This window comes from Cibotium barometz, chromosome 9, assembly GCF_041138505.1.
Source record: "Cibotium barometz isolate CiBa-2024 chromosome 9, ASM4113850v1, whole genome shotgun sequence".
NCBI classification, from domain to species: domain Eukaryota; kingdom Viridiplantae; phylum Streptophyta; class Polypodiopsida; order Cyatheales; family Cibotiaceae; genus Cibotium; species Cibotium barometz.
The window spans coordinates 22,077,611-22,089,965 of NC_141054.1; the positions used below are offsets into that span (position 1 = coordinate 22,077,611).

Here is a 12,355-nt window from a genome sequence, read left to right on the forward strand (position 1 = left end):
GGACTTATGGAACTCATGACTCACATACCCTGTGTAGTGTTCTTTTGTCCTATGTGCTCTCTTGAAGATTGTTTCTACCATGTGAGGGTGGAACAATAGAGAGTAGATGGAAGGGAACATGGGCACTTCAAAGGGTAGTGACAAGCACAACATACCCTGTGTAGTGTTCTCTTGTCGTACGTGCTCTCTTGAAGATTGTTTCTACCATGTGTGGGTGGAACAATAGAGAGCAGATGGAAGGGAACATGGGCACTTGAGAGGGTAGTGTGAGTTGGTGGCCGAAATGCCTATAAACTATGTGTAGCAGAAAGGCGTATGGAACACCAGGTTATCTATGCCTGCGAGTGATTGTTTTCAGGACTCCTTGTTTAGCCGCCCTGTGTAGTATTTCTCTTGTCCTAAGTGCTCTTCAAGATGTTGCTACCTTTCTTGGTAGAACATAGAGCCAATGGTAGAGAATATGGGCACTGAAGTCGGGCCGGGCGTCAAGGCAGCTCCTTGGTGATCTACATCGACATACCATTGTTTTCTAAATGCTGAATTTCATATGCATTGGCATGGAGGATTTGGCAATGGATGCCCGTGAAGCTATGTATTCAATTTCTCCAATAGTAATACAATTTACTCAAGGGAGGGGTCGGCCGTTTTGGCTCATTGTGTCTCTCTTGTAAGCCCACCTCTCATCCAAGGTGTGTGGTCAGAGTACCAACACGGAGTGCAAGTGGTAAAGTGGACATGACGGGACTTATGTCTATGCCAAGGGTCATGTGGACCGATGTCTTGTTGGCAGGAGACTTATTTTGTCTCGCCCATTTACTTGGGACATGGATTATGATATCTGGACTTATGGGACTGATTTGTCTCGCCCATTTACTTGGGACATGGATTATGCTATCTGGACTTATGGGACTGTTTTGTCTCACCCATTTATCTTGGGACATGATTTTGATATTGGTATTATGGAGACTTATTTAGTCTCGCCCATTTCTTTGGGACATGGATTCTTCAGTTATATTGGATTTTTTGAGACTGTCTCGTCTCGCCCAATCGATGGGACATGATTATATCTTGAATATATGGCTTGAAGCTTAAAGTTGCGGACAACTTTTAAGAAGTTGGGGAGGATGTCACCAGCCTGGACATTTCCCAGTCTGAAAGGGGTCTGGTGGACTCCAGGATGTTTAAATATTTGGAAAGTACAAGCTTTGGGAATGGGGGATTATCCTAGAATACAAAGGACCACACTCCTAAAATTAAGGAGAGTTGCTATTTTTGGCCTGACTCCGATGGAAATTCTGTTCACGTCATTACATCTGGAATTGAGCAGATACCAAGAGTTGGCAAAGTGCCTATGACAGAATGTCTACCAGTTGGGATATTTTTAGAGGTAAAGATTATGGAAGGACCCATCTCTTAGATTGGGACATGTGGCAAGAAAGTGGATCAAAGTGAGACAAGTGGCCTGACACTTGTTAGAAAATGGATCAAAATGAGACAAGTGGCCTCACACTTGTCACTTCAGCTATTGTGTGGCTCTCCACTTGTCATTGTAGCCTTCTCTTGCCATTTTAGCTCATGGGAGGCCCAAATCTATAAATTGGAGCCCTCTCTCTTCATTAATAGAGGCTCTCTTGCTGCACACTAGCCTCTACCACCGTTGAAGGTTTCTCTAATGATGGCTACTCTCTTTCTCTCTCTCTTGAAGGCTGCCCATGAAGAATACCGGCTGTTGGGGACTGTTTTGGAGGCTTCCATCGCGAAGAAATACTGAAGGCAAGGGTATTCAATCATTTATTATGATTTCTAGCCATTGTATGTGTTGTACCAGCACCTGTACTTGCTGTACCTGCTGTACCAGCCACCGTACCGGCTGTACCAGCCACCGTACTTGTTGTACCTGTTGTACCAGCCACCGTACCGGCTGTACCAGCCACTATACTTGCTGTACCAGCCACTATACCTGCTGTACTAGCATTTGTACTTGCTGTACCTGTTGTACCAGCCACTGTACCGACTGTACCAGCCATTGTACTTGCTGTACCGGCTGAATGGAGAGTTGTACTTGCTGTACCAGCTCTATTGCATGAAGAACCGTGGTTTTTGGGGAAGAATCAGTACCCACACGGAGGTATATGGATTATATTGTTGGCTCGGCATTTCTACAGCCTATGTTCCGGCTCAATTGCCTTGTGTTGGGCTGTGTTATGGCATTTGTATATGGATAATCCGGCATCTCCCGTGGGGAGAGTAAGGCCCTCAAAGCTTGTACATGATATTATTCTCCTTGGGTAATAAAATACTCCAAGGGGGGGGTCGGCCCATTCCGGCCTCTATGTGGTGTCACATGTGCAAGATCCATTTTCAGCATTTGTGGATGTTTTGTCCAGCTTTATATTTTATGCAAAGTGATGATGGATATGTGTTAAGGCTGTGGCCATGTTTAAATGTTTTAATATGCATTGATGGTATCAACAAGTGTGTCAAAGGCCCTAGTCCCCCGGGCACCGCCGCTGCGAGTGCGAGTTACACATCACCAGCAAGTGGGCAGTAGTGGATGCTAGGCACCCACAACCATCCTCGGCCTACTGAGCCTATCCCTTGCATCAGTGGTTCTACTGTGCCTAGGGTATGTATGATATTTTCAGTCTAGTGGTTATAATTTGTGGTGTTTGTTTTGCAGTGCTAGGTGGATTGGCAATCATGGGTTTTCAATTGGCATCGATGATGTGCAACCTGGGACAATCCTTAATGCAAAGAAGGAGGAACGTATAAAAGAAGGTTATAACAGGTGTGATAAACATATAGATTTATTCAACAAGGGTAAGCTCTCCCTTCAACCAGGGTGTGATTTAGTTCAAACCTTGGAGGCTGAGATCACTGGTGAATTAAATAAGATCCGAGAGGTGGCTGGCAAGGTAAGGTTTTATTTTCCTTCAAAAAAAACACCTAAAAAATAAATGGCTTGCCACAAAGGAAGGGTTAAGGATCTTTAGAAAATCCTCAAAAGGGTATTAGAAAGTTTTGTTGTCTGTACTTTGCATGTGATATGCATGATCAATTTGATGCAGGTTTGTTTGGAAGAGCTGCATTGGCGCAACAGCCCACTTATCATGTCACAGTGTGGCTCGAAAGGATCCCCTATCAATATAAGCCAGATGATTGCATGTGTGGGACAACAGTCTGTGGGAGGAAAGCGGGCCCCGAATGGGTTTATTGAACGTAGTTTGCCACATTTTCCAAGACATGACAAAACTCCTCAGGTTGTCGTGCTAAACACAACACACATGTCTTTTGTTTCTGAAGACTATGCCACTTTATGTTATGCTTGACTGAAATGTTTTTAATTTGTACAGGCCAAAGGCTTCGTTGCCAACTCCTTTTACAGTGGCTTGTCTGCAACAGAATTTTTCTTTCACACCATGGGTGGACGAGAAGGGCTTGTGGATACTGCGGTAGGAGGGGAATGCATGCATCACATGTCTTTACTAAACATTCAAAGCTTCTGTTTTTGAATTTGGACTGTTTCATTTGCATTTTTTTTTTCTAGGTCAAAACGGCAGAAACTGGCTACATGTCGCGAAGATTGATGAAGTCCTTGGAGGATTTGTACACGCACTATGATGGGACAGTACGGAATGCTAGCGGGGGTATTGTGCAACTTCTATATGGTGATGATGGTATGGACCCTGTGAATATGGAGGGGAAGGATGGTGCTCCATTGAACTTTGAACGAATTCTGATGAAGACAAAGGTATTGTGGCTAAGGCTTCTTTTATTACTTAAGGTGGGAAGGCTTGCTTCCTCATGGTGCATGTGATTTATCTGTACTTGAAAATTCTTAGCTAAATATGTTGCTGCTTTTTCCTTTCAGGCTATTTGTCCCATATTTGAATCGCCTGCACTCTCTCCATCTGATACTCGTCAAAGAGTGTCAGACCGTATGTCGAAGCATGACATGAGCCAAGAAGGTGGCTGCTCCATGGATTTCAAGAAAAAGTTGGACTTGTTTTTGGACAAAAACATATCCGCGGCTGAAAAGACTAGATCTATTTTGGGTCTTGCTACAGAAAACAACACGTTTGATGGAAGCCTAGTCAAGGAGAAGATCGCTGCAAGCATCTCGGGGTTTACAACCCGGCAGCTTGAGGTTATTACCGGAATCCTTTAATTCCCCATGCAATGTGGAGTTGTGTTTTGGTGACTAGATGTCCTTACCTGCGTTGAATAACAGGTTTTTCTAGAGACCTGCATTGGTCGATACCACATGAAACGTATGGAACCTGGGTCTGCAGTCGGAGCAGTGGGTGCGCAGAGCATAGGAGAGCCTGGGACTCAGATGACTTTGAAGACCTTCCATTTTGCAGGTGTTGCAAGCATGAGTATCCTTGACAGTGCTAATTTGTGACTGTAAGTAGACCTAGTAGTAAATACCATCTCCTGTGCACTTAGGTGATATACATTCTTTTCAGTGACGCCCCTGTATTGGGGTGAACTTCTAGTGTCATGGTTTGCAATCTTTGGATGTATGAGAGATGTAGTGCCTTGAGATAAACATATTAAGTAGGATTTGGTGGCCAGACACCCATCACCTTTCTTTCTTTAACAGTGCTCCAATAGATGTAACTCTTGGTGTCCCTCGAATTAAGGAGATCATAAATGCAGCAAAGAACATAAGCACACCAATCATTACGGCGAAACTTGTGTCTGATAAAGATTTGAAAGCAGCACGGATTGTAAAGGCACGCATTGAGAAAACAGTCCTTGGTGAGGTATGCGTGTTCTCAACTATGAATGCCTAGGTGTAATTTAACTGCAATTGTCGTTATACTAACTATAGTTAATTTCCATACTGGCAACATCACATTTATCTGTAAGGCTACTGACACCCTGGACTACGAAATGCAGGTTGCAAAGAGCATCAAAACTGTATTGAGACCAGGACAAGCATTAATATCTATTAAACTAGATGTTAGAAGAATAGAAGCTTTGCAGCTGGACATCTCGTCCTACACAGTTGTAGATTCCATCTTGAGAACCTCAAAATTGAAGCTGAAACAACAGGTTGCAGTCAAAATTTTATCTGAGTTTATCCTTGTGAAGTTTCTAGATAGAAAGATGGATTTATGTGATGTATTTGGTGGGGGTTTTGTGGTGGTGCATTTTTTAGGAACTGCTTATATTTTTGCCACTCCTTTTTTCCCAAACAGCACCTCAGAATATTGGATCATGCAAAGCTGGTCATATTTCCGACTGAACCTGATCGCAAGAAGCTTCATTTCGCTTTGTTCAACTTAAGAAACATGCTGCCAAAAGTGATTGTCAAGGTTTGTATCCCCTCAAATACTTGCATAACTGAAGAGCATAATGCACCAAACAGTAAGAAAATAGTGGAGGGGTTTGAGAAAGGCTCTAGGAGGTCAACTTTCATTTGTGTGATTTGTGTGAATGTGTTGTAATCATACAGGGCATCCCGACTGTAGAGCGAGCTGTCATCAATCAAGATAAAGGCACATATAATCTTTTGGTGGAGGGGTCAGTTTTGCCATCTATTTTCCACTTTCTTGTATGATTATGTGCTGATCTTCACAATTTTTTGCATCTACTAATACGCCATATAACTATTTGGAGCAAAAAGTCCAATCATTGAAAAAATTCTTTTGTTTATGCTTGTTTTTTTTTTGAGACACTCTAAACTGTTTGAGATGATGACATGATTCTGCAGAACAAATCTTGCAGCGGTTATGGGTACGGAGGGCATTGATGGTTTACATACTAGAAGCAATCATGTGTTTGAGGCGGAACACACCCTCGGGATTGAAGCAGCTCGAAAGTGCATAATTGATGAGATTCAATACACCATGGCAAGCCATGGGATGAGTATAGATATCAGACATATGATGCTCCTTGCAGATGTCATGACATACAAGGCACTCTCTCTCTCTCTCCCCCCACACACACACACCCAAAAAAAAACACCAGTAACCATTCACACATACCTCACAAATCACTCTTTCCGTACTAGTTATTTTGTTGTTGATGGTTGTGATCGATGGCGATAGGATTTAGATACTTTACTGTTTTGAATCTAACAGGATGTGGGAATCCACCAGAATAATTCCATGATGTAAAGTTACATGCTCATTGGATGTGTATGAGGTGCCTGCATCTTGTATGGCCTATGTTTGGCTACTCTTAAATGTGTTGCTGCTTTATCAGCACCATTTTACGTGCTACTAGCTACCATGGATAAGGTTGATCCATATAGCAGTGGCTGGAGGGGCCAAGATGCAATCACCTTACTACAAGTGCCTCTCCAGATGTGCCATGTGGTGGTAAGGCTGTGGATTTTCCTCTAACCAGTCTCAATTTGGTGGAGGGACCCCAAAGGGACTGAGATGTCGTGAGTTCCACTGGCATTCATGCTAATGAAGATAGAAAGTATGCAAATGCACCTTCCAAGTTCCACGTCGTACTGCTTTTGTAGCTTGCATACCTTGTATAGGTAAGGTTCAAATCTTCACTTTTGTTGACAGTTTAGATGCTAACGGTTTTGTGTGCATGTGCACAGGGTGAAGTCCTTGGGATCACACGCTTCGGTATAGCAAAGATGAAGGACAGTGTGTTAATGCTGGCATCATTTGAGAAAACAACGGATCATCTTTTTGATGCAGCTGTTCATGGACGGCTGGATCAAATTGAGGGTGTTAGTGAGTGTATTATAATGGGTATACCCATGCCCATTGGCACCGGTCTTCTAAAGATACGGCAGAAGTAAGCATTCTTTCTTTTGGGAAAAATTAATCTGATCTCCTCCATGTGTGTGTGAGAGAGAGAGAGAAGAAGAAATATTAACGTCTTGCAAAAGACCCAACAGGTCTATGAGACAAAAGGTGTACAATGTGTCCATGGAATCTCATTATGGAAAAAAAGACAACATAACAAAAAAAAATAACACTAATCCCTAAGTAAATGTAGATATGTATGGATCATTATCGTCATCCTCATCATGGAGGATCACCATCCTCATCATTGTGGATACAAAGTGGGTGTAGAGGATACCGGGGTGTGAGTGTGGAGAGGGAGCTATCCATTGATGTCTGGTAGGGGTCCATATAGGATGTCCAACATCGGCGAGGGGATGAGGAGGGCCCTTCGTAAGGGCTGTGGCACGCAAAAAGCACTTGAGAAAAGTTAAAACTCACTTATAGTCCAAAAAGCATCTTTTTAATAATAAAAGCTTCTCTTTTTAGTATTTAAAAAGCTTTTAATCTTTTGCTTTCCAAAAGCTAGTCGCATCATTTCAACCCTGTAAGGTGACCTTGTGCTACTATCTTGCCATGTGTGAGTGCCACATCATCAATGCCACATCATTTTTTTTTCAAAAACTTTATTTTCTTTTTTTTTTGGGGGGGTTTTTTTTGCTTATTGCATCTTTTTTTTTTCTAGAAAGAGACTTCTATTAAGTATGCAAAAGACATACAACAATCACAGCTATAAGCCGGAAAAGAATAGAATCACCCCAATATGTAAGGTGATTTCAACCACTGAGGAGCATCATGATGCCATGAAAGACGTGGGACTTGAGGAAAAGAAAATGCCATGGTCCCACTCCCGCATAAATATAACGCGCTTTGCCTGCGCAGAACGAGAGGACCCCTGAATACGAGCCTAAGTAGCCATAAGAGTATGGATGATATCACCCCATATAGTACTAATGCACTGAGACCCAAAAATCTGGACACCCTCAATAGCCTCCGTGCATCTAGGTCTCCAGATTTGCCATGCTGTAATACTGGCAACAATCTCTCAACTGGTGTCAATCTTGTGTTTGGGGGTTGTATAATTAGAGCGAGGGACATCTTGCAATAAACCATGCTGGGCAATACTTCTACGAATGAAAATAGCAGTTTGTACCCCTGCCCTCATAAAAAAGCTGTGGACCGGACGGACTGGGAGAGCCAAGCAACTCCCCCCCAAGTCACATGCATGGCTCGGCCACTCAATGTGCCCATAAGTTGGGCTACAAAACCCCAAATTTGTTGTGGAGTGCTGCATCCCCATAAACAATGTTGTACAGTCTCAGAATCTGCCGCACACCTAGGGCAGGAAGGTGCTACACCAAAAACCGATCTCCACTGATTGGTGGGGAGACCACCATGTAAGAATAACCAAAAGAAATGAGAGATTTGGCTCCTTTTGTATGAGTGCCAAAGTCTATCCCAATATCTGCGGTGTATCACGGGAGAAATATCATAGCTCTCCCAATGAGGCATGAGAGTAGGGATCCTATGCATTTGTCGAGTGAGGAGAAGCCTAGCATCCCGGACGGTGAAACTGAAAAAAGGAAATCTTTTCAAAGGATCGAAAGCATCAATCCACTCCCACTCTCCTGGATCCCACTAAAGATATCTGATAGGACTGCCACCATATAGCCAGAAACACCAAGAGCCATGAGTCACTATTTGAGGAGAACGGTCAATGAACCAATGCTTCCCCAAACGACCAACAATCCTCACTAGACCAAGCCTAGTATTTGGGATGATCTCCTCCATGCTACATCTCCTCAATCTCCCTCCAGGCATGATAGAGTAAATGATGCAATTTGTAGCCTCCTGGCGTGGGACATCAATGACCTGCAAAGGTATGCCTATCCTCGAAAAGACTCCCAGCCAACTTGGATGATAGTCTCCATGAAAGGTCCCAGAGAGCCACTCATGCGGAATAGCTACATCAATCTGATCAATACGAATGCGAGAGCTCCTAAGATGCTGAATGGATGCATCTCTCCAATCCTTCGGAAGACACTTAAAGGTCTTCCAAGCAAGAACTGTGTATGCACATCTCTCCCATCCTGACGACTGCATATAACGAGATGCACGAAGTGGCCGACCGACCTCATCCCTAATGAGCTCGTTCCACATAATAGGTTGTTGGTTAGCCTCATCCAAAGACCTAGGAAGCCTTTGTTGCAAAAAAGGTCTCATGCTTCTCCATGCTCTGACAATGGCTGCAATGAGAGGGGAAGATGGTGCCCTGATATTAGCCTCTATGAACAAAAACCGTGTGCTGGGCATCGAGTCACTCGCGACCCGAGGTGTACATCCGGAAATCTTAGATAAGAAAAATTCCTTCCAAGGCTCAGTGCCTAGTAGGAAACCTTTGACCACAAGTTTGCAGAGCAACGCCCTGCATTGAACATCCGGATCGATAATATTCAAGCCCCCCTCTTGTCTGGGCTGAATAACTACCCTACATGAGTGTCTGAGGTGCCATCCAAACCCGACCAGAGAAAATTGCGGATCAATCTCTGCAATTGATTAATACACGCACGAGAGAAGCACCAATAAGAGGCAATAAACCAAGCCGAGGCAAGCAATACCTGATTAGCCACCAAAGCTCTGGAAGCTAAATCTAATCTCTTGGAGCTCCAATGAAGGAGCTTCTTCCATATACTCATAAGTACCGGAGCAAATTGCTGTGCAGGAGAAACATCAATCCCAACCTGGCATCCCAAATATCTAGTAGTGCATCCTCTATACTAATCTAAGTAAAACCAAGCTCTGCACCCCAAGCAACTCTCGGTGAATCACTAACCCAAAAACCAACAGATTTGTGCCAATTAGTGAGTGTCCTTGCTGCCAAACAAAACTCCTCTAGTGCTACCCGGAAGGAACATAAGAATATATGTGAAGCCTCCAAGAACGTGGCTGTGTCATGAACTAACTCAGAGTCAACCAATTTCTCTTGACTATGAAGAGGCAACCTCAATCCAAAAATACCAGCAGTGGAGCGGAGAAAGATGCTCATGGCCTCTGCAACTGTGATATATAGTAATGGGGCTAAAGGGCAACCTTGCGTACTAAGCGAGAAATCTGAAACCGCTCTCTTCTATCACCACAAGCGAACAGACTACTATGGGCATCACGATACATGCATGAAACTCCCTTGATCCATCTTTGAGAGAAGCCCATATGGCTAAGAGTACCCTCAAGGAAGTCCCAATCCACTCTATCATAGGCCTTCTCAAAATCCAAGAGCAGAATGGCTAAGGGCTGATTGCTCGCTTTAGCCCATTCGACGGCTTCCCAAAACAAGAAAATGTTATCAAAGATGCTCCTTTCGTGTAAGAATCCATTCTGAGTATCATGAATGACATCCTGCAAAATTGGCTGCAATTTGATGCTCACTGCCTTAGCAAGAATCTTATATGCAGTACCAAGTAAGGTGATAGGTCTCCATTGGCCAATCAATGTCTTATCCCCACTCTTAGGAATAAGATAAATAAGCCCCTCAGTGAGAGAAGAAGGCATAGAACCTATCCCACATCTCCTGGAGAACCGATGTGATCTTAGTCCCAATCTCATCCCAAAATGTAATGAAAAAAATAGGGAAGAGGCCATCCTCCCCTGGACACCGTGAGGTTTGACTGAACTCCTGCATAGAAAAAGGGGCATCCAAAGCGGCACACATCTCCTCAGTGATCAAATGTGGAAATGCATTCCAAACCTTGCTTTGTGCCCTGTGTCTCAAATCAGAGTGCGGCGCAGCACTAAGCTGGTGATAGAAATCAATGGCAATCTGTCTAACCATAAGAGGATCTGAGTGAAGAGTGCCATGTGAATCCTGCAACTGCTTGACACTATCTCTGGCATGAGATGGGCCGTGAGTAGCAAAGAAATGTTTGTTGCATCTGCCACCCATTTGTGTCCAAAAGGATTCCTGGGCATGGTAACGGTACTCCGCACGTTGCTCAAGAGAGTGATGAAGTTCTGCCCTAACAATACATAAAGACAACCCATTGAGCATGAGGATGTTTCTCGTGCTCTTTCTGTAAGGCAACCAGTCTACATCTAATACATAGTTACCACGGAACGTCGTTCCGCCTTCCTGGAACGCCGGAACGCCGTTCCGGGCGAAGGCACGTTCCCGGAACGCCGGAACGTTCCGCATATATATATATATATATATATATTTTTTTTTTTGCGGAACGTTTGTTTTGCTTGCAGAAATGTATGTTCATGTCTTGGGGGAGCAAATATTAGGAAGCATATTTGGCTATTCGTATACAAAAAGTTACATTTTTTTGTGTCATATGCTGACATGTCATATGACGTGGCGTTCCGCGACGTTCCCGATCCGCTCCCGTTCCCGTTCCCGCTCCCGTTCTAGCATCCGACGTTCCCGGAACGTTCCCGTTCCGTGGTAACTATGATCTAATAGCCCTTTCTAAATCCAAGGTCTCTTGCCTCTTAGGCAGGGCACATGTATGATAAAAGTCACTAATATCACAGAGAGCAGAGGCCAGGCTTTGAGAGGCCTGTGAGAAATCATGAGATCTCCAAATATCAAGCATACAACGTGATAGCTCTGCACCTGAAAACAAATGATTAGGGATGCGTACATGGGGTGCTGATCCATGGCAATTTGGATCTCTAATACATAAAACCACTGGGCAATGATACGATTTAGAGATGCCTGTAACAATAAAAGTATGCCCCCCTCTGTCAAGCACCCAATCGTCCACATAAAATCTGTGTAACCGTGCATAAATACATCCTACATCCCTTCTCCTGTTAGACCATGAATAAAGAAGAGTGGATGGTCTCCTCGAAATGTCATCCTCATGCCAACAATCTCTGCCATGAATGGAGAGTATAAACCTCTCCCAAGACACTCTTTCAAGAGGATGCACCAAGCCCTCCTGTCCACCACTTTTATCTGTTGGCATCTCAACCATGTTAAAATCGCCACCAATAATCCAATGGTCGGCAAGAGGCATCAATGTAGTGAGAGATTTCCAGATGACAATCCTCTCACCCTCTATGGTTAGGAGCATAGAGGTTGAGAATACCAATGCATGTAGTACCTTGCATAAGAAGGATCCACTGCGCTCTCGCAGGCAAAATGACACCATGTCCAATGATGCAAGGCAAGATCAAAGCTGAAACAGAGATACAGACACCACCCTCGGTACCAATAGCTGGTGACCAAAAGGTGTGTCCCTAGAGACTCCCACACTAGCTAGCATCCAGTTTATGCTCTTGCAAGAGCAATACATCCATAGGTTGTTCTTAGTCAAAAACAGACCACCAAGCCCTTAAGTGGCTTCAAACCAAGCGCACGATTGCTGTACGACTTCGCCTGCGAGCTCCACCTCTCCCCCCCCCGCTGCTTCTCGCCGTCGCGCCCCCCTCTCCCCCCCCCCGCCAGTCCCCTGCATTCTCCTCCGTCCTCTCCCCCGCCTCCTTCATTGCGCCCTTCCTCGCCTTTTCTCCCCCGCCTTCTGCCTCGCATGCTCCCCCGCCATCGCTCCCCCGCCTCCTTCCTCGTTACCTCCCCCGCCTTCTTTCCCCCC

General features: G+C 44.4%; 1 protein-coding gene across 2 annotated transcripts in view; it reads left to right on the plus strand.

Moving 5' to 3' along the window:
• Positions 1-12,355, plus strand: part of NRPC1 (nuclear RNA polymerase C1) — a 69,569-nt gene that overhangs the window by 32,050 nt on the left and 25,164 nt on the right. The window contains exons 15-26 of one of the 2 annotated variants that reach the window (XM_086802569.1): positions 2,681-2,915; positions 3,069-3,260; positions 3,354-3,452; positions 3,548-3,751; positions 3,872-4,147; positions 4,232-4,379; positions 4,618-4,769; positions 4,906-5,061; positions 5,208-5,324; positions 5,465-5,532; positions 5,723-5,927; positions 6,569-6,771. In XM_086802569.1, the coding sequence (XP_086658695.1) occupies positions 2,681-2,915; positions 3,069-3,260; positions 3,354-3,452; positions 3,548-3,751; positions 3,872-4,147; positions 4,232-4,379; positions 4,618-4,769; positions 4,906-5,061; positions 5,208-5,324; positions 5,465-5,532; positions 5,723-5,927; positions 6,569-6,771 (2,055 nt within the window). Of the gene's footprint in view, positions 1-2,680; positions 2,916-3,068; positions 3,261-3,353; positions 3,453-3,547; positions 3,752-3,871; positions 4,148-4,231; positions 4,380-4,617; positions 4,770-4,905; positions 5,062-5,207; positions 5,325-5,464; positions 5,533-5,722; positions 5,928-6,568; positions 6,776-12,355 lie in introns of those variants that run through there. The other variant, XM_086802570.1, reaches the window with a different exon arrangement.